The 22751-nt window shown below is 43.3% G+C and overlaps 1 protein-coding gene across 3 annotated transcripts in view; it reads left to right on the forward strand.

The window, feature by feature from the left end:
* Window positions 1-22751, forward strand: part of LOC126282063 (transient receptor potential protein) — a 413093-nt gene that overhangs the window by 202914 nt on the left and 187428 nt on the right. For all 3 annotated transcript variants that reach the window (XM_049981506.1, XM_049981508.1, XM_049981507.1), the window contains exons 4-7: window positions 4008-4152; window positions 5941-6036; window positions 15205-15347; window positions 19554-19755. In XM_049981506.1, coding sequence (XP_049837463.1) covers window positions 4008-4152; window positions 5941-6036; window positions 15205-15347; window positions 19554-19755 — 586 coding nt within the window. The remainder of the gene's footprint in view (window positions 1-4007; window positions 4153-5940; window positions 6037-15204; window positions 15348-19553; window positions 19756-22751) is intronic.

Consider the following 22751-nt stretch of genomic DNA (forward strand, 5'->3'; position numbering starts at 1 on the left):
GGTAATATACAAGTTACTATAAAAATAGTAATTGAAAAAGTAGCTTTGTGTGGTATATCATGACAGGGATTCTCTTCATTTGCTGTGGAATACATTTCACATTCAACACGTGTCTCTTCTCATAAGAAAGTAAGAAGCACGTTAACTTCTATTCTTCTCCACATAACACACTGAAAAAGAAATGTGGACATCTTTTTATAAGCCTTTCAGGAAGCTGAAATTAAATGTTTAATTCATTCCAGCGTCAGCGCCAACGAGGCTGCTGCACTTCGGAACACAAGTCTTCGTCTTTCGTTTAGGAAACATCGTCGCCTACAACAGTATCGGTGACCACTTTCCGACACACTCGTCAGCAATTGCTTCAGACACAGCTGCCGTGTTGGCACTGTCCTCATTAGAGAATGGTGGTGTGTTACGACGGCAGAATTTTGTATAATGCGAAGGGAAAGACGGGGGGGGGGGGGGGGGGGGGAGGGGAATAAGGGAGGGAGGGGGGGGGTCGGGAGGGAGAGGCTTGATTTTCGAAGCTAGAGGGGAGAAAGGAAGAGTATCTGGCAAATGTCATGGTAAGAAGTGGGAATCCAATTATCTATTACCATAAGATAACACGTGGAGTGTATTGGGATGAAGACAAGGAGATACGAGTATATGGGAGTAGAGGAGTTTCAGCAGCCGAGATTTATTAAGGAATGAAGAGGCAATGCTACGTTTTTTATCCAGATTTTGGGATGTATAGCATTTCTAAAGCTGTTCTAGGAATTTCAAAAGTGTTGGAAGTATCTACCAAAATATGGGCTTGGAAGTGGTGGACAGATGCATGAAGTTTATGTACTTTCAAACGTGAAAGAGCATGGGAGAGATGTGATCTATCATGTTTTCTCGTCGTGACTGATTGTCAGTGTATTTCTAGGTGACCAGCAGAGTCATTATTTGCATTTTTTGCGCAATATTTCGATGACCGTAGCAGACATCTTCTGGAGGTGCTGCGAGCTCTGCTGTAATGTGTGCTCAGTGCTTGGAATCCAGCCAGACTGTGGCGCGCTGCTTTACTCGCTTAAACTATGTGGCCTGCACAGGTCTTTCTGTTTTTTCTTTAATGGAGTTTTTATGTTATTCATTAATTGCAATAATTTATAAACTGTTAATGATAACTACGGCCATAGAGAAGCACCGAACGAGATGGCGCAGTGGTTAGCACACTGGACTCGCATTAGGGAGGACCTACAGGGTGTTTCAGAAATGACCGGTATATTTGAAACGGCAATACAAACTAAACGAGCAGCGATAGAAATACACCGTTTGTTGCAATATGCTTGGGACAACAGTACATTTTCAGGCGGACAAACTTTCGAAATTACAGTAGTTACAATTTTCAACAACAGATGGCGTTGCAAGTGATGTGAAAGATATAGAAGACAACGCAGTCCGTGGGTGCGCCATTATGTACGTCGTCTTTCTGCTGTAAGCGTGTGCTGTTCACAACGTGCAAGTGTGCTGTGGACAACATGGTTTATTCCTTAGAACAGAGGATTTTTCTGGTGTTGGAATTCCACCGCCTAGAACACAGTGTTGTTGCAACGAGACGAAGTTTTCAACGGAGGTTTAATGTAACCAAAGGACCGAAAAGCGGTACAATAAAGGATCTGTTTGAAAAATTTAATGGACTGGGAACGTGACGGATAATGTGCTGGAAAGGTAGGGCGACCGCGTATGGCAACCACAGAGGGCAACGCACAGCTAGTGCAGCAGGTGATCCAACAGCGGCCTCGGGTTTCCGTTCGCCGTGTTGCAGCTGCGGTCCAAATGACGCCAACGTCCACGTATCGTCTCATGCGCCAGAGTTTACACCTCTATCCATACAAAATTCAAACGCGGCAACCCCTCAGCGCCGCTACCATTGATGCATGAGAGACATTCGCTAACGATATAGTGCACAGGATGATGACGGCGATATGCATGTGGGCAGCATTTGGTTTACTGACGAAGCTTATTTTTACCTGGACAGCTTCGTCAATAAATAGAACTGGCGCATATGGGGAACCGAAAAGCCCCATGTTGCAGTCCCATCGTCCCTGCATCCTCAAAAAGTACTGGTCTGGGTCGCCATTTCTTCCAAAGGAATCATTGTCCCATTTTTCAGATCCGTAACGATTACTGCATCACGCCATCTGGACATTCTTCGTGAATTTGTGGCGGTACAAACTGCCTTACACGACACTGCGAACACCTCGTGGTTTATGCAAGATGGTGCCCGGCCACATCGCACGGCCGACGTCTTTAATTTCCTGAATGAATATTTCGATGATCGTGTGATTGCTTTGGGCTATCCGAAACATACAGGAGGCGGCGTGAATTGGCCTTCCTATTCGCCAGACATGATCCCCTGTGGCTTCTTTCTGTGGGGTCACTTGAAAGACCAGGTGTACCGCCAGAATCCAGAAACAATTGAACAGCTGAAGCAGTACATGTCATCTGCATGTGAAGCCATTCCGCCAGACACGTTGTCAAAGGTTTCGGGTAATTTCATTCAGAGACTACGCCATATTATTGCTACGCATGGTGGATATGTGGAAAATATCGTACTATGGAGTTTCCCAGACCGCAGCGCCATCTGTTGTTGACAATTGTAACTACTGTAATTTCGAAAGTTTGTCTGCCTGAAAATGTACTGTTGTCCCAAGCATATTGCAACAAGCGGTGTATTTCTATCGCTGCTCGTTTAGTTTGTATTGCCGTTTCAAATATACCGGTCAGTTTTGAAACACCCTGTAAACACAAGCGGTCGTGACCCAACCGCCATCCACCACAATCGCCCTACAGCGTCCCATTTTGTGATGTTCTTCCTGTCTCGATACGACGAAACCCAGGTGTTGGGTGTTCCAATTACCTTCCCTAGTTGGCTGTAATTCATAAGCATACCAAGAGCAATCTATGTCAGTGTCAGACCCAACACATGAAATACAGATCTGGCTCCCATGGTTTTCTGTATTTTTGGAAACTCAGCTTCAAAAAAGCAAAATAGCCTTTTCGTTGAACTGTGACCACATTTCAACTTCCTTTATTGCCTCTTTCTACTTTACCAACTAGTTCTTTCCTTAGAAGTACCAAAATGGCCGTTCCCGTTGATCTGTCACACTCCCTACAGGCACCGCCGCCCTTGCATTGCTTCCACTCCACCGCTGCCCCCTCGTCCAGCACAGACGGCCCTTGTCATGCCGACACATACCGTTTTCCGGCAGCGGTTCTCCGATAGCTTCTTTGTCCGCAATCCAGTCTAGTTTTCTTTCTTTAGTACTTGACGTGTCCGTTTCATTTTTATTTGGGAGCGTTGACCCAAACTCAAGCAGTGCAAAAGCAGAATATGTCGCTGGAGGATCTGAGAACGCACAGAAGAGGCTAACTTCAAAATAAATCACCCTGGAAAGGAAAAGAAGAAAATATTGAGGTGAGTTGATAGTGAATGGAGACCTTCACGGTTAAAGGCAGCGTAAGATAGACACCACAGAAGCCGTTTATGAATATTTATCCCAGAAATTCCATATAAATGGTGCGAACGGGAAGCACTCTTGAAACTACAAAACTCGCTTCTTAACATGTCACCTCCTTACATGCCTGTTGTGAACATATTTAGTTTCATCTTTTCATTAATTCAACCTTTCCAGATTATGTAGCTATATATCTTGTTAAATATAAAATTAGCCGTAAGCTGAAATTATTGACAGGTCTCTGTCAGATTCGATTGGTAAGATTGAAATCGAAGACGCTATGAAATCGCTGAAATAAAGCATTTTCATGTAACTATAACCATCTTTCCGCGCTCCGAACTTCACTCCACATAGAACAGCCTTTCGAATGTTAAACTTGTTTTCACATAGCGTAAATATTGTATATTTTGTGTAACTTTCTACTGTTACCATCTTCAAATTTCCTTAAGTGTCGCACTTCCTGCGCCATACGCTGTCTGCTACTTGATGCTCCATCTAATAAAAGTTCTGTTTGTCCATCAGACTGCTGGATGAATACAAGGAACAGCCAGAGATCCTCAACATCAACTGTGTCGATCCTCTCAACCGGTCGGCGCTCATCGCAGCTATCGAGAATGAGAACATCGAACTTATCCGCATACTTTTGGATCGAAATATCAAAGTCAAGGTAGGTCGACTAAGACACACTGTAGACTTTTGGATTTCACATTGCTGCTCAAGAGAAGACCCATCTTATTACTTTAGGAGATAACTGATCATTCAATATTGATTCTACAATTGGGTCGGTGCACATCTCTGTGAGACATGCACTGTAAGTCCTCGGACGATCTTGGTTTGCAGTATGAAACAATGATCACATATATAAGATATTACTCCATCCACATTGTATGAGTTTCAATGTCTATATTTACTATACCGCCAACCAGAGGCACAGTCCGTTGTAGGTGGTCCATGGGCGACAATGCACGGTAACAATACGTTCCAAAAAGCCATACGCGAAAATGTGATTTTTCAGGTGGTCATATCTCTGGGTCTATTGATCACAGAGACAAGGAATCATTTTTTTTTTTTTGTTGATAGACCTTGGGGTAGCGACCATTTGTATACCTATCCTATGGTACATGGCGAAAATTTAAATATTACAGCTTATGAGCAACATATTCCAGTTCTATACAACAAATAGTCATGCCAACATTTGTGTCGCACATGAACAAGAGTCAGTAAATAGGGTACAACGCTTCAAATTTTTGGCCTTACACGTTGATGAAATCCTGAACTGACAGAAGTATATTACTGACTTGGCAAACAAATAAGTTCAGCTACTTTTGCTCGTGGTATAATTCCTAGTCTTTGAATCAAACGAATCAACCTTCTCAAATTTTTTACTCACTTCCACTCAATAATGTCTTACGGAATAATTTTCTGGGATGACTCATCACTTAGAAAGAAAATACTGATTGCACTAAAGAAAGCAGTAGGAATAATACCTGGTGTTCAGCCGCCGTCTTCATGCAGGTACCTCTTCAATAAGCTAGGCATTTTAACTGCATAATCATAATAGATACATTCACTGATGAAATTCATCAGAAATAATGCATCACAATTTGAGAGGAATAGTGATGAGCACTCTACAACATTAGAGGAAAAATGGCATCCATTACCCACCATTAATGTTGTCAGTGGTCCAGCAACGAGTTTAATTTGCAGCAACTAAAATGTTTAACCATTTGCCCAAGCTCGTAAAATATTTGACAGGTGGCAAATCATGTTTTAAATGTAACCTAAAATCATTTCTCCTGGATAACTCCTATTTCATGGACAAATTTCTGTTTAAAAACTTGTAGCCTATGGAGAAAAAAGCAGAAGATCTAGTTTTTAAGACTTGTTTCATGAGTAGAACTAAAAACTGGTGTGTTCAGTAATATTAACACTAAACATGCACACATATCCTTTAAACTGACTAGTCCCATTTCGATACAAGAATGGTTCAAATAATGTATATAACAAGTAGTTATCTAACTAATTTGTGTGTTCTGTAATAAGGAACATGTTATGTATCTATAAGGAAAGGTCCTAGGAAAGCAAACGTTAACAGAAAAGTAGAATAATTAATTGCAGTTTTCCTATAAGTATAAATAATGAATGTCGAAATATTTGATTTTGATGTGCAATAAAGCATGTGCTTAACAGCTGCAGTTCGCAAAGTCTATTAAAAACACAATAAGTAGCAAGTGATTTGAAATTAGTTTACAGTGGAACAAACTGATATGGAATTTTTGTTGTACATTGTACTGATAAGAGACCACTTTGCTTATGAAGTTTAATTGTCATTCGCCTGTGTTGTATTGCGAACGTCTGATCAGAGTACAAGAATGTGGTCACTTGCACTCTAATCTAGTAAGCCTTATTCTAACTCCCATAGTAACTGTTCCACTTACCTGTTTATCATTTGCAGGATGCGCTGCTGCACGCCATTAAGGAAGAGTACGTGGAGGCCGTGGAGATGTTGCTGGAGTGGGAGGAGATGATCCATAAACCCGGAGAACCCTATGTGAGTACACGTAGGCTCTTACATCTTTATGTCAGCTACCTCGTGCCACTTGGCCCGACATTTCAAATAGAAGTTCAGTTTACTATGAAATTTCAGTCCTCTATTATTTCTAACAGTTCCGCTGTGCTTGCAAACGGTACTTTGACTGCCGTATGTGATGAACAGTTCATAACAAATTTCAAGTAGCTGTATATTAATGCGAAGCACTCTCTAGCATTTGCAAATACTCAGACATCTCTCCGTTTATGAGTTGTCACTACATGACTGCTTCATTTTTTGCAAGTTTACAGTTATATTTGCTATATGTCACATATCGATGCCTTTGCTTACCCAGTTAACAACATATTTTTCTTTTTCATTTAATGTTCAAGTGGTCTAAGTAACTGTAAACATTCCAGTGTAATGATTCGTGCATTACACCTGTAGTGTATTTACTCAAAGATAATATCTGACCGGTTTAAGTAACATATCCTTGACAAGAAATAACGATATGGTAATTACAATTAATTCGTTTAAATACGGTACAGACGACGGTTATTTCGAAACAAATATTGTTACTGTTGTACGAGTATCTTATGCATTAGAAAAACATTTGATACATAATAATAAATGATACTTCAAAGTAGCAGTTTCACATGGTTTACCAGATTCTGTAGCACAGTGATCATGATAAGGTATTTAAATTAAATGTTAGCTTGACTATAAATATATTTTTAATTAGTTACTTTTAGTTGTTTCCAAAGTTGTGGTCTAACGTATAATTTTCGTTCTCATGAATTAAAGATCCTCACTGCATTATTGGTGGTAGTATACGACTATTCACCATTATCTCATAACCTTAGGACTTTTTAATTGGTATATTATGGTATAAAAACATCTATCAGTATGCAACCATGGTTATTGATGCTCGGTGTAATTCGCACTGACTATCTAAAAGTGCAGTTCTTATCCTTAGTCATCACTGTCTACAGGGCTTTAGTTTGTACGTCTCTCCATCATCATTTATAATTATCCGTCCCCTCTGCGTTCCCTCATTCTACACATCGCTCAACCTGTTCACTTTTATCGGCATAAATGAGAGCTTTCACTATCTCTTTCTCTCTTTCTCTCTCTCTCTCTCTCTCTCCCTCTCCACCTCTGTCTATCTGTCTCTCTCACCCCCCCCCCCCCCTGTCTCTCTCTCTCTCTCTTTCTGTGCTGTCTGACGCACAAACGGTGGTCAACCTCGTGCATTATTACTGAAAAATAACCAAAGTTTTCTAGAGTTGGTTTAGTTTTGCTATGATTTTTACTCTTTTCTTTAAAAATGTATAAACATTAGAAACATTTTGCTCTCCGACGATAAGGCAGCACGCTGTTTTAGAAAGTCTGCACACATGGTATAAACGGTAATTTAAGAATTTTTCGGGGAAGCCATAAGTATTTCGTTGTAAGCATGTCTCAACTGACAAGACACATTAGCCATATCCACAGGCAAAGAACTGAACAGCACACCATACTGTGTGTGTATTTTTAGTGGACACTTTCAGGAGGTTTTACACGCCTACCGTTACATGTCATCATAGGGCATGTGATGGAATATAAGATCACCGGATAAACAATTAGTTACCCCAGTTAGCATGCACAGATGAATCGTTAAGCCTTTACAGGTGGTGCAGCGATCGATTTACGTACTCAACCGTGCACGCACTGGCTTTACATGAGCATAGCAATCAGTGAGACATTTGCGTTTCAAGGAGATACTGCTATAAACATAGGCAAGTGTAAAGACGTGACAGGGTGGCGAAATGGGTCACACGGTGTGTGAGGTTGCTGGCTTTGTTGGTGTTTCGCGGCGCACTGTTCAACGTGTCAACAGGCAGTGGTGTAAAACAAGTGGTCACGAAACATGACGAGAGAATTGTGGTCGAAAAAGTTCCTGACTGAGAGGTACCAGAGACGCGTTTCACGGCTTGTGACTCAAAATCTCTTCAAAGCCCTTTAGGAATTGCCGCAGACAGCGATAGAACGTCCATCCCAACATATTAGCGAGGGAAAATTGTTACGAGAACTGCGTCCAATGAAGCTCATCGGGCTAGAAGAATATGTGACTGGTTTGCTGAAAACTGCCCCACCCTATTACATCTCGACTGCCCTGGAAAATTACCTGATTTGAACCCCCACAGAAAATCTGTAGGTCATGTTTGGACAGCGGGTGAAGCGCCGACATTGGTGTCCCCGCAATTTGATGGCTTGATTTGGTGGCTTAACTTGGATGTGACGTACCTGCGCAACCTTGTGGATAGACTTACTAACCGAAATCAGGTGCTTATCATGTCCAGGGGCAGAATTACAGTGCATTAAATGATGCTTGTAATGATTTCTCTATGGATGACTAATTTCCTGGTTAGCGAGCTTATTACAGCATATGAGAATTAATTTCCCCTCACTTATATTTCATTCGCACGTGGCATGTAGGAAGAAATTTTATTTGTACCTGAGAGAATCACTTACAATGTCTCATCGTAACAGTAAAGTGGAGAAAGCAGTATGATATTTTGCTCGAATTGCAACACGGGCTCTGTCTTGTGACAGTACAGCTATCAGTTCAGCATCACGACTTTCTTTCAGGCTTTCATTGCTGTATCGGAACTTTCTGTGAGCTTTTCACACAACAAGCAAGTAGACGACTGTAGGAACCGTTTAGTCTACCTTTCTATAGTTTATGTTTGTAAACTAATATAAAATGCGGACAAAAAAGAGCATACTTACATGGTTAACAGGAGCTATTTGAGATGCAACTTGCAAGGGGCATCCATGAGTTCAGTTTTTGGCTATGCCTCCCAAAGAGTGAAGAGAAATGAGCAACAGGTTTGTCATCAGGAGCATAGTTCTCTTGGTCTAGTCAGGCAGGCTGTTGTGGTCTGTCGTACATCCCGTCGGAAACTAACAGTCCTGATTGTTACAGACGCTGATTCGTACGGCCCCCCTTCTTGTGAGGGGAATTTCTAGAGCAGATTGCTAACATTAGTGAAATAATTAGCGCTGCACGAGATCAAACACCAGCCAATAACTCCAACGTACTTTAACACATAACAAGTCTTTTTTTAAAAAAATAGCATTCTCCACTTTAAATGGTAAAATGTAAATAGTATTTAGTTAATTTTCGAGCAAATAAAACTCGCGTCTTTTGCAAGTTTTTTTTTATGAAACCAGAAATAAACCAACATGATAGTCGATATTCTTGATTTCTAACACACTTTTCTGTATTCGATTTGACAAAAATTAATGTAGATCTTAAAGTCAAGCTGTAGAATCATTAAGTTCCTCGCTTTTGTTGCCACTAATGCCACAGCCGACAGCACATTTTCACATCTATTTGCTTTAGCCAATTGAATCAGTATTGCTCAGGCTTATTCCGATAATCACAGATATCGTCACCAATCACTTGTCAAAACATTTCAGTTACTGTGTTATCAAAACATTTTCCGGCGTGGTTTCTTTTTTGTGTCTCTGAAGTTATTCTGTGATTCGAATTTCACTATCAAAAAATATTCATTTATTCATTGGAAATGGTGTTAAAACTTACAAATTTCCTTGACGCTTTTTCCAGTTTGGATAATAGATGGTAGTGTAATTCGTTACTAACGACAAATGCAGACTGCTACACGTGAATGCAGAGCAAATTAAGTAAACAAAAGAGTGAAATTGCAGTGAGGTGGCTTTGCTAAAAAAATAGGCATTTTGAAACAAAGCTAAAAATGTTCTTAAAAGGCAAGTTTACAGCCAGTGTGTATCAGAAGTTTCCATTTACGAGACATACACTTTTAATGCGAAAACCACTAAAAATTGAATGTTAGTAGAAATAAAAGGATTGGTACATCATGCGAATTGCTGTGAGAGACACCAATGAAAAAGACATAGTTCATGAACACACTGGTGTGGAAGAAATAAATACACTGAAACGCCAAAGAAACTGGTATAGGCATGAGTATTCAAGTACAGAGATAAGCAAACAGGCAGAATACGGCGTTGCATTCGGCAACGCCTATGTAAGACAAGTGTCTGGCGCAGCTACAAAGACAGATTATCAAGATTTAAGTGAGTTTCAACGTGGTGTTATAGTGGGCGCTCGAGAGAGGTGACACAGCATCTCCGAGATAGCGATAAAGAGGGGATTTTCCTGTACGAACATTTCACGAATGTACCGTGAATATCAGGAATCCGCTAAAACATCAAATTTCCGACATCGCTGCGGCCGGAAAAAGGTCCTCCAAGAACAGGACCAATGACGCCTGAAGACAATCGTTCAACGTCACAGAAGGGAATCCCTTACGCAAATTTCTGCAGATTTCAATGCTGCGCCATCAATAAGTGTCAGCGTGTGAACCATTTAACGACACATCATCGATGTGGGCTTTCGGAGCGGAAGGCCCACTCATGTACCCTTGATAACTGCACGACAGAGAGCTTTACGCCTCGTCTGGGCCCTCTAACATCGTCATTGGACTGTTTATGACTGAAAACATGTTGCCTGGTCGGACGAGTCTCATTTCAAATTGTATTGGGCGGATGGACATGTCCCGGTTGGAAGACAACATCATGAATCCATCGATGCTGCATGTCAGCAGGAGAGTGTTCAAGCTGGTGGAGGCTCTGTAAAGGCGTGGGGCGTGTACAGTTTGAGTGATATGGGGACCCTAATACGTGTAGATACGTTTCTGACATGTGAGCCGTACGTAAGCCTCCTGTCTTATCACCTGCATCCATTCATATCCACTGTGCATGCCGACAGATTTGGGCAATTCCAGCGGGACAATGCGACACACCACACGTCTAGAATTGCTACACAGTGGCTCCAGGAACAAACACTTCCGATGGCCACCAGACTCCCCATATATGAACATGATTAAAATATCTGGGATTCCTTGTTGCGTGCTGTACAGAAGAGATCTTGACCCCCTCGTATTCTTACGAATTTATGGACAGCCCTGCAGCATTCATGGTGTCAGTTCCCTCCGGCACTATTACAGACATCAGTTGTGTCCATGCCACGTCGTGTTGCGGCACTCCTGTGTGCTTGCGGGAGCCTTACACGGCATTAGGTAAGTATACCAGTTTCTTTGGGTCTTCAGTGTATAACAGTCCGACACCGGTAGCTGAGTGATTACATGCCAGGAGCTACGTATAGTGCTGCAAGACCTCCTGCTCCATGATACCTGGGAAGTTCAACACGGCGACCTTTCTGGCCACACCTTTCTTAAAAGTCATTGCGCAAGCCGATTAGACAGGATATTTGTCTCACAAACTTTTAGATCTGCGATACGGGGCGCCGAACACTGGCCGCTAGCCTTTTCCGACCATTGCGCTTACATCTGTACGGTCCTCCTTCCGCCGCAATCAGTATGGCGCAGCCGTTAGCCATGGAAACTCAATACGTCACACTTGCATGACCTGGCGTGTCGCCAACAAGTCACTGAAACGTGGACAGCCTGCGAACGACACCTTCCCCGCTACCACTCGACATTGACATGGTGGTTGGACTGCGCCAAGCCGGCGATCCGGAGGACGCTGATGAGATACGGGATGGACGTGGCCGACTGGCATCGCACCACTGTTGACTTCTATTACGCGATTCTCCGAGATCTGGACGCTCAACCGCCAACCCCGGACAACCAGTTGGAACGGCAAAGAACTAAGGCGAAGATAATTACACTGGCACGCCGAAAACTACAAGGGGTCGTGATACGGACGCGACGCCACGATCACGCGGATTTAGAAATTCCGTCCATGCATTCCGACAAACGAAGGCGTCGTCGGCAGTTCATCAGCACTCTGATCACGGTTCATGTAATGCAGGTGACCAATCAGAATGACATCGTCCACGCATTCGTCGAGCACTACCGTCCTACTTATAGTGACGAAGACGCTGAAACTGCAGCAGACGACTCCATTTTGCATTACGTCACGCGCACCCTCCCCCACACGGAGGCGGATGCTTTGACAGTGGCGGTCACGCTAGACGAAGTCAACAACGCAATCGCCAAGAGTGCAGTCAACAGGGCATTGACGGCTTACCGATTGAGTTTTACCGTACCTTTCGGGACCCCATGGCACCACGGTGGACCACTATGTATCAAGAACTGATGACATCTGACCAAGCAATCCCACCCGCCTTTGCTGAGGGCATCATTATACCAGTCCACAAACCAGCCCGTGGTTCGATGTTCACGAGTTACAGACCGCTCACCCTACTGAATGCCGATTACAAGATTTTCGCGCGCTTACTGGCAATGCGGCTCCGAACTACACTCCCTCATATCCTCTCGCCAGAGCAAACGACGCCTGGCGGACAGGTTAACATACAGACTGCCACAGGGGAATGCCGCGACTTCATTGCGATAGCGGCGGCCTGCAGACTCCGTGCAGCGGTCGTCGCTGTAGACTTCGACAACGCCTTCGATAAAGTGCGTCAGCGTTTCCTGTTCCCTTGGCAACCCGAATGGGCATCCCCCCTCCGTTTCTCGACGTCATCCGGCGTCTTTACGACAGTGCCAGTTGACGTGTCCAAGTCAATGGACGTTTAGCAGGGCCCGTACCTATCTGCCGTTCGATGCGGCAGGGGTGCCCCCTCTCTACCCTCCTGTATGCCATCGCCCTTGAGCCCCTTATTGGGGGCTTGACGACCGAGCTCTCTGGCCTCACCCTAAGCCAAGACACTTTTTGCTGTCGGGCATATTCTGATGCCCTCCTCCTCCTCATTCGCTCCGGCTCTGAGATTCGGGACGACCTCGAATTGATTACCCGTTATGGGGCTGCCGCTGGCAGTGCCATCAATGTCACCAAATCTCCTGCAATGCACATTGGGCGAGGCCTCCAGGAGGGTGAAGTGGCACCCCTGCCGCTTGTGCGGACTTTCCGGTACCTGGGCATTACCTTTACCCCCACGGTCACACGCACAGCGGCAACGAATTACCGTCGCCTGTTACACGTCATCCGCAACGACGTCCGCCAGAACCTCTTGCGCCGCCAGGACACAATTCAACGCGTTGAGTTTCTTAATCTTTATGTGGCATCAAAATTGGTTCACTTCGCGCAAGTTCTCCCTCTGCCAATTGCAATTGGGCGCAACCTTCAGGCGGCTTTTGCTATTATCTCACGGCTGGTTCAATGTTTAAAGTCCGTTATGAGACACTTACCCCGCCCTCATGGTATGGTGGCATCGGGCTCGTCAACGTCCGTCTGCGAGCTGCAGCCTTGTACATGAGTACCACGAGAAAACAGTGGACGGGCCAGGGTACATCTGTAACACGCAGCTTGCTTGAGGTCCTCCTATCCGCTTCCACCTCACCACCGGTGTCTGTCGGCCATATCGTGCCTCATTTGTCCCATGTGTCGACCTTTTTCGTCGACTACAGTTACATACATACCAGTCTCCCAGATACACGCCCACGTAGGACTAAGGATTTTTACAGCCTGATGCTGCGCTGTGGTCCCCGGAATGTGATGGAGACCAAACATCCCTCTATCCAAGAGCCCATAGTGTGGACTACCGTCCACCAGTCCTTCCTCCCTACGAACGTCCGGGCACTGTGGTATCACACAGTGAACAGGAAATTTGCCACGAAGCAGCGCCTACACAACATTGGCTTGTCAGAATCCCCTCTTTGTCTCCTTTGCCAGCAACTGGAGACTGATTAACACCGTCTGACATGCGCCTCATCGCAAGATGTATGGCACTTCGTGCAGCAAATCATTTCCTGCTATCTCCGGGTGCCACCAGACACAATCGAACCTTGAATGTGTCTATATCCGGATTACCGACATTTTCCCACCGCCGAATGTCATGCTATTACGTGGGTCAAAGGGTGGGCGGTCGCTTATCTCTTTCATGAGGTACCTAAATCCCGCCTCGACTTCTGGACCTATTTACGAACAGCCCATGCAGCTCTCGAAAACACGGCCCGTTACCGAACATTATTTGCTAACTATCTTCGAGCGATCATTGTTAGACCTCCACTGAGTTGGGGGGTGCCTGGCTCAGAGGGCACCCTTCCCTCCTCTCTCGGCGGTATCTGAGTTTCAACCGCCTACGATCTATTCTACTGACCTCCGCAGATGGGAGAGCGCGTCTCAGATTGCGCGGATTTTATTTCTTTCTGCTTTTCCTTTTTCCTTTCTTTTTCTTTAACCAGAATTTATATTCCTTTTCTCTTTCGCCGATTTTTTCCCATAATTTCATGATATTAGTGAATCTTACAAAAACACATGCAAATAAATAAATAACAACGCCCTCCACTACTGTTGATTCCTGTGTCTCCCACTTCCCTAAGCACCACAGCCTCGGTGGTGGTGAGGTGGACACTGTGGCCAGGCCCCGGGTTTCGACCCCTGTCACTTTGCCGCCCGAGCCCACACCGGTCCACTACATAAAAAAAAGCTTGAAACAAAGAGCAAAAAAAGTGGTCAGCGCGACAGAAAGTTATTCCTAAGGGCCCGGGTTTGATTCCCGGCTGGGTCGGAGATTTCCTCCGCTCAGGGACTGGGTGTTGTGTTGTCCTAATCATCATCATTTCATCCCCATCGACGCGCAAGTCGCCGAAGTGGCGTCAAATCGAAAGACTTGCACCAGGCGAATGGTCTTCCCGACGGGAGGCCCTTGTCACACGACATTTATTTATTTACTGTATAACACCCATAAATAAAATGAAGGTGGATGCGGCCGTGGCCAGGAAGCGTTCCCCACTAAACTGGATGTGTTAATAAAAAGATCTACGTAATAGTCTAATGGAAAGCGATTGTACCACATTAGGACACATGCAGTAGAATGGATGCGTACAGCTAAAGCCCATAGTGAATGGAAAAGTCCGGAGAATTCCATTGTTCAAAAGTGGCTGCCACATGACTGATGATAACGATCTAATAAGCATAAAGGTCTAACGACACTGCGCCAACATCACAACCGCACCCTTTTAGTTTGTACCGCACAGAAAATTTCACAGTCCTCTTTCCCCAAACGGTGCAAATGCTCCCATGTTGAAAACTACTGCTGTAGAATGAAGTAGGCCATGTTAGAGTACTCTGCACCGCAGCAGCTTGATGTGCATAGAGCTGGAAAGCAGTGGACTACCTGCTATTCTAGAGTGTAAAATGCCACGTTAAAGCGACCACGGCGCTTACTGTTGGCAGAGCTGGGAAGCAGTGGACCGCTCCTCGTCGACCTTCACGCCCGACATCACGCCGCTCATCCTGGCGGCGCACATGAACAACTACGAGATCCTCAAGATCCTGCTGGACCGCGGCGCCACGCTGCCCATGCCTCATGACGTCAGGTAGGCGCAGCCGCGGGCCGACCAGCAGGTGAGGTGGTGCCGGTAGGTGCAGGGCGCCAGAACCCGTTCTCAACCGAATGGAAAGTGTGCACCAAAAGGTGAAATAAAAAATGTAATTCACAGTCAGCCTGTTATATTCTCTCTGTCACATCCACACTTTCACACATAAGATCAAAAGACGGTTTGTCTCAAGCCACAGCCAAAAGAATATAGCTGGGAACTGTGTCAAATTGATAAAACGGAAACCCACGTATGGAGCCATTTTTGGCACTTGCGTGTTAGCTTCTGCACGGCTTGTTTTTCCCTTCAGTCTGGGAACTACAGAGTCATCTTCAGATACACACGTTCATTATTTACACCTATTTTCACACACACATGTTACGACGGCACTGAGCACTACGCACTGTAGAAATTCGCTGAAAATGAGGAAAATATTTATATAGTTGGTGTTGGTGCTGTTCGCCGATTTTTGATAAAAAAAAAGTTAGTTTAGACTGAATAGTTAGCTCGAGCCCCACGTGCTATGGCACGAAAATACGATCGTATATATATATTAGACTCAGCTTAATTTAGCGGCCCCAGAGACGTGGCTGGTCTTAATGTTTGGCTACGTTTTTCGTCATAGGAAGCCAGCACACACCTGTCGTAAACTCAGTTTTCAAGCTGAAATAAAATATAAAAAATAAAACAAAAAATAACAATGCAGGCAGGTATGGCGGTGAAATTTAAAATATTGAGTCACTCATGTTGACTTATGATTTGAACAAGTAGTTTATTTCTATTTTCCCACAAATAGTCTTTAGTATATTGACTAAACACTTAAAATGTAATCTGAGGGGCTTTTACAAAAGCGAGGCCGTTAATAACTGATGCTACAACACTTCACTACGAAATTCATATTTCTCGATCACGGCACTCGACAGTCTATGCACAGTTCACAATAATACTCTGTTGTCTGCTGTCCCAAACCACTATATTGTGCTGAACTTGATCGTTTTCGGATATGTGTTTTGTCTCTGATCGTGGCAACCAACCCAATACTACCTCCAGATGGACGGCACATGCGGCTCTTAGTGTTGCTCAAACTCAACTCCCCAAAAATGGCCGCCCTACACACCCTCAAAACGACTGCGTAACTCAAAACAACGTTTGACAAAAGATTACGAATATTCTGAAACCAAACACAAAATCCCATATGATACATTGAAAAATATGGAAATTTTCCGGGCAATAACAATTTAAAGTCTAATTTTTTTGTACCTGCCACCGTTTTTTCACAAATAATGTTCTTGTAGCGTGATTTTGCCTTTACCGGATTTTTTGTATCAAACATAAATAAACAAATAAAAATACAAACTTAATTACTCACCTACCTCTTTAAAGTTTAGAATGCTGCCGGAGAGTTTCGTCTGTGTAGATTTATTTATTACCAAAAACACAATTTCTCTCAGCCGAATCCCATATTTCGACCTCTCATTCAAAAATGGTACATGTTCTGCTAAATCGGCTATGAGTCCTCGATGCAGCTCTACCAGCCGCATCCGGAAACACTTTGTTCATATTAATCGGCCAAAGCATTGCCGAAATATTAGCTTTTGAACTTTCACAAATTTACAATTTTTAAGACAACAATAACTTTTAAACTATTATAGATTTTTGTGGCGCGTCGAGATAATTTAGCTCTACACATTTTTCTGTCCACGAGTGCCATCTCGCACCTTCGTGTCACTCTTAGTTCTGTTTTTATCAATTTTTCTCTGGCATATAAATTCCTCCAAGCGCGAAAACACGGCCATACGCTCCCCTTCCAAGCTTCCTCACAATCGCCAGCCAGCCGCTCGCCACGACCCCATAGCAACCGCCAGCCACGTGCTCTGCGGCTGAAAACTGCCGCTGTAATCTACCCCTGCCCCCTCCACAGCTTGTACGCTCACAATGTTCTCCGTATACATCTGTTCATCTTTTAAGTTTACTAATATGTATTCTACAACTTGTAAACTTTTAAAGCGCTAAACACAATATAGAACATGGTAACATAATTTACATGGTCATCTATTAAATATCTATAGAGAAATGACGTTCATACTTATCATGACCATTTAAAAGTCTTCAGGCATATCAACAAATCAGAAGAAGATACAGTGAAAATAGTGGACGAACGGTTTAATCTCCATAAATACTTACATTATTGAGCGAAAATAGAGGTAGATTAGCCTGAAAAGAATGATAATGATTTGAAGTTTATCATGCAACAATAGAAGAACTTTATAAATCATTAGGGAAATTAAACATAGAAAATCTACTGATATTGATGGAATAAATGCAGAATTATTAAAATGTAGGAATATGATGATTGGTCAGCAGCCGTAGCTCTCGTACACTGGTGTTGTCCCGCCCTTGGAAGTAAGTCCAACTTATGTATTAGATATATCATTACTGTGTCACTGTAAATGAAACTTTAAGACATTCTGATGTATTAACAGTCATCAACGTTTTTCTTAATCATACTTTAGCTACGTAATTTTTATTTCAAAAATCATGTACAGTGATAGTGTCTGTAAACGCTATTTGCGCTCTGATTGTCTCTCTGTTCCTACGTACCGTCAAAATGGACGATACTGCTTCCTGTTTCGTAGTAAAACACGGACCCGGAAAACCGTCAATGGCGAGAAACAAGTCGTTAATGTTTTTTACAAGATTACAGAGAAAAATCAGCTTTGACGTTTTTCGAGAAACACTATGTAATAAAAATAAGAAAACGTATTAAATTTACATGCGTGGCGCAATCGGTAGCGTCGCAGATGGGTAATCGTGGGAGGTTGCGGGCGGCGGTTCATAACTCGTGGTGTATAATTTTTTTGGTCGGTCTGAATACCTAAATCATTTAAATATGAAATTCATCAAATATATCATAGTTAACGTATACTTAAACATCACTTTTAAAGAAATATGCATGTCTTCTAGCGTCTAATTACCTTCCACAAGCAAAATTCTCGTATTCATTACAAATACACTTTCTTAATTATCGATATTTTATAAATGATTGTCGAAGCTAAGAAAACATTACAGAATTAAATTTTTTGGTGAAAAATGAAGAATTAAATCTTGTTTGTTTGAATATGCCCACTGCTTTGTAGGATAGATGTGGTCTAACACGAACCTGAGTGATAAGTTTCGTAGAAACATGGAAAACAATATTTTTCACGGCGTCGAGCACAGTACGGTGCGTTTTTACAGTTTTCGCCTTAACACTGCAGTCTGAACCCAATAGAATTGGCCTGGAGCCAAGTTAAGGGATTTGTCACTATAAATAACAAGTCATTTAAGCTGCCAAACGTAATGAAACTAGTGCAGGAAGCTTCGTGACACGTCACTGGCCTTCGATGGCAAAGTGCAGAACAGCGCGTCATAAAAGAGGAGGAGGAAATATGGAGTTTCTGGGGCTTGGGATTCTGTTGATGATCGCCTCGTTATCAACGTAGCAATACTGAACGTATTCCGCAGGGTCCGATGTGGAAGGAGTTCAGAAATTACCAGACGACTGACTGTAATACCTTCAGTGGCTGCAATATTTAACTGCGTGGTGAGATCCCAACAGTGTGGTCTGAGGCCACACATAACTTATCCGGAAAAATTACTCTTTTTAAAACCAGGAGTTTTTATCACTTCCAAACTTTACAGCAACTCTCCTGCGAACCTGCAGAACTAGCACTCCTGAATGAAAGGATATTGCGGAGACATGGCTTAGCCACAGTCTAGGGGATGTTTCCAGAACGAGATTTCCACTCTGCAGCGGAGTGTGCGTTGATATGAAACTTCCTGGCAGATTAAAACTGTGTGCCGGACCGAGACTCGAGCTCGGGACCTTTGCCTTTCGCGGCCAATTGCACTACCATCAGAGCTACCCAAGCACGACTCACGCCCCGTCCTCAGAGCTTTACTTCTGCCAGTATCTCGTCTCCTGCCTTCCAAACATTACTGTGGGGACGGGGCGTGAGTCGTAGTTGGATAGCTCAGATGGTAGAGCACGTCGAGTCTCGGTCCGGCACACAGTTTTAATGTGCCAGGAAGTTTCATATCAGCGCACACTCCGCTGCAGAGTGAAAATCTCACCCTGGAGACACAGTGTAACGTTGAGGTGAGACTGATTCCTGTGACGAGCGCCAGTGTGACAGAGGCCCGGCGCCACGTTCCGCCTGTCGGCAGGTGCGGCTGCGACGAGTGCGTGGTGTCGAGCGAGGCGGACTCGCTGCGGCACTCGCAGGCGCGCATCAACGCCTACCGAGCCCTCACCGCCTCCTCGCTGATCGCGCTCTCCTCCCGGGACCCGCTGCTCACCGCCTTCGAGCTCTCCTGGGAGGTGCGCCGCCTCTCGCGCATGGAGAACGAGTTCCGCGACGAGTACAACGTGAGTGCGCCGCCTCGCCTGCGACGCCAAGCAGCGGCATCGGCAGCCCAGACTTTCTGCTGGCCTTCTCGCTGGAAACAATACTGCCACTTACAAGCAGTTCTTGTTGTTGTTGTTGTGGTCTTCATGCTACTCTGTCCTGTGCAAGCTTCTTCATCCCCCAGCAACTACTGCAACCTACATCCTTCTGAATCTGCTTGGTGTATTCATCTCTTGGTCTCCCTCTGTGGTTTTTACCCTACACGCTGCCCTCCAATACTAAAGTGGTGATCTGATGCCTCAGAACGTGTCCTACCAACCGATCATTCTCTTGGTCAAGTTGTGCCACAAATTTCTCTTCTCCCCAGTTCTGTACAATACCTCCTCATTAGTTATGTGATCTACCCATCTAATCTTCAGCATTCTTCTGTAGCACCACATTTCGAAAGCTTCTATTCTCTTCTTGTCCAAACTATTTATCGTCCATGTTTCACTTTCATACATGGCTACACTCCATACAAATACTTTCAGAAACGACTTCCTGACACTTAAACCTATACTCGATGTTAACAAATTTCTCTTCTTCATAAATGCTTTCCTTGCCATTGCCAGTCTACATTTTATATCCTCTCTACTTCGAGACCATCAGTTAGTTTGCTCCCCAAATAGCAAAACTACTTTAATACTTTAAGAATCTCATTTCCTAATCTAATGCCCTCAGCATCACCCGACTTAATTCGACTACATTCCATTATCCTTGTTTTGCTTTTGATGATGTTCATCTTTTACCCTCCTTTCAAGACACTGTCCATTCCGTTCAACTGCTCTTCCAGGTCCTTTGCTGTCTCTGACAAAATTACAATGTCATCGGCGAACCTCAAACTTTTTATTTCTTTTCCGTGGATTTTAATAACTACTCCGAATTTTTCTTTTGCTTCCTTTACCGCTTGCTCAATATACACATTGAATAACATCGGGGCTACAACCTTGTCTCACTCCCCTCCCAATCACTGCTTCCGTTTCTTGCCCCTCCACTTATAAGAGTGGAGGGGGATCAAAGAGAAGCAGTGATTGGTTTCTGTACAAATTGTAAATAGCCTTTCGCTCCCTGTATTTTACCCCTGACACATTTAGAATTTGAAAGAGTATTCCAGTCAACATTGTCAAAAGCTTTCTCTAAGTCTACAAATGTAGGTTTGCCTCTCTTTAATCTTCCTTCTAAGATAAGTCGTAAGGTCAGTATTGCCCCAAGTGTTCCAATATTTCTAAGGAATCCAAACTGATCTTCCCCGAGGTCGTCTTCTACCATTTTTTCCATTCGTCTGTAAGGAATTCGCGTTAGTATTTTGCAGCTGTGACTTATTAAACTGATAGTTGGGTAATTTTCATATCTGTCAACACCTGCCTTTTTGGGATTGGTATTATTATATTCTTCCTCAAGTCTGAGGGTATTTCGCCTGCCTCATACATCTTGCTCACCAGATGATAGAGTTTTGTCAGGACTGGCTCTTCCAAGGCCGTCAGTAGTTCTAATAGGATGTTGAATAGTTAACATTAATATAACAACGTCATTCAACTGCCTCTCCCTACAGGGTTTATGCGACCCGGAACACCTTCAAATACCACAGGTAAGATTTTTGTATTTTCTCCCTCGCCATGCGCAAATGACCAGGATCTCTCCGTAGGAAACTTAATGTAGTTAAATTTTATATTGCGATCTGTTTCCCGTAGAGGCTGCAGTTTCTGAATTATTCGAGAAAAACGTACAAATTTACCTTCAAATGCGTTTTTCTTGAATACCTCGAAAACTGTGGCCCCCATCGAAAACGTATCCCAGAATAAAATTTAACTACATTAAATTTCCTACAAAATGTTGCTGTTCATTTTTTTGTGTAAGACTAATAGACTGCACATAGCTATCAGGAGAACATGAAAATCTCTCTCGTGCTTTTTGAAGGCGTTGCGTGTTGCATAACACCCGAAGGTAGGGGCAGCTGACTCACCCTGTTCCTCCTAAGACTCGTCAGGCGCATTTTCTTTGTTGTTTCGGCACATAATTGCAATTTCATTAATCTAATGCGTAGCTGAAGACACCTCAAAAAAAAAAAAAAAGATTTTAATCGCACCTTTCATACCACGCCCAGTGTCGACAGATATCTGTTAACAGGAACGTTAAAACACCTTAAATAAGCAGAACTGTAGTCGCCAAGGCCCACGTTGACTGCTACCGCCTTGCAGTATCACTGCTCAGTCGCTACTGGAATACTTTTTAAAAAAATGTTCCTGTTCATACATAACGATAAAAGGAATATCGCTCTAGATTAATTTCGGACCGCTCTATCGAATAGGTACATAAAGTTCCACTTCATAAATCATTTTGTTTGTACCTGGGAACAAATCGACACTTTCTCGACGCTAGGCGTCGCATGAAAAGGCCTGATGAGTACTATTTTTTGAAATGACTCCAGCTACAAATTGTAATAACTTAATTCCCCATATCTGCCGAAACGCCAGAGAAAATGTGCCTGACTAGTTCCAGGAGGTGACAGCAAATTGCTTTCCAATAACGCAGTACCATATGTAACATGCCTATCTGATAGCTTAAAGAGGCAACAAAAATTTGATTTTCAATTTTTCTAGTAATTATTGAATTTAAAAATTTCAAATTCGTTCATAATCTACTGACTTAAGAGGTATAATCTGATTTTAAAAATTTAACACATAGGAAAAGTGTTGCAGCTAGGAACAGTCTGCTTTTCTCGACGCAAAATAAATGACATCACAGCAAATACCCGGAATTTATTCATGAAGTATTTCAGAGTGAGAGCACTAAGCGACTTCCAACATACTTTACACATACTGTATAACCAATATAAGTAATAAGTTACTAGCGTTTCTGTTTGCGTATTGGTATTCTCGTTGCTACAGGTTTATTTATCGACCATCATTTTTTATTTGTTCTTCACTGTTGCTGTTTTAGTTTATATATTGTCATTTTGTCATCTGGAGATACTGCT

This window comes from Schistocerca gregaria, chromosome 7 (assembly GCF_023897955.1).
Source record: "Schistocerca gregaria isolate iqSchGreg1 chromosome 7, iqSchGreg1.2, whole genome shotgun sequence".
NCBI lineage: Eukaryota > Metazoa > Arthropoda > Insecta > Orthoptera > Acrididae > Schistocerca > Schistocerca gregaria.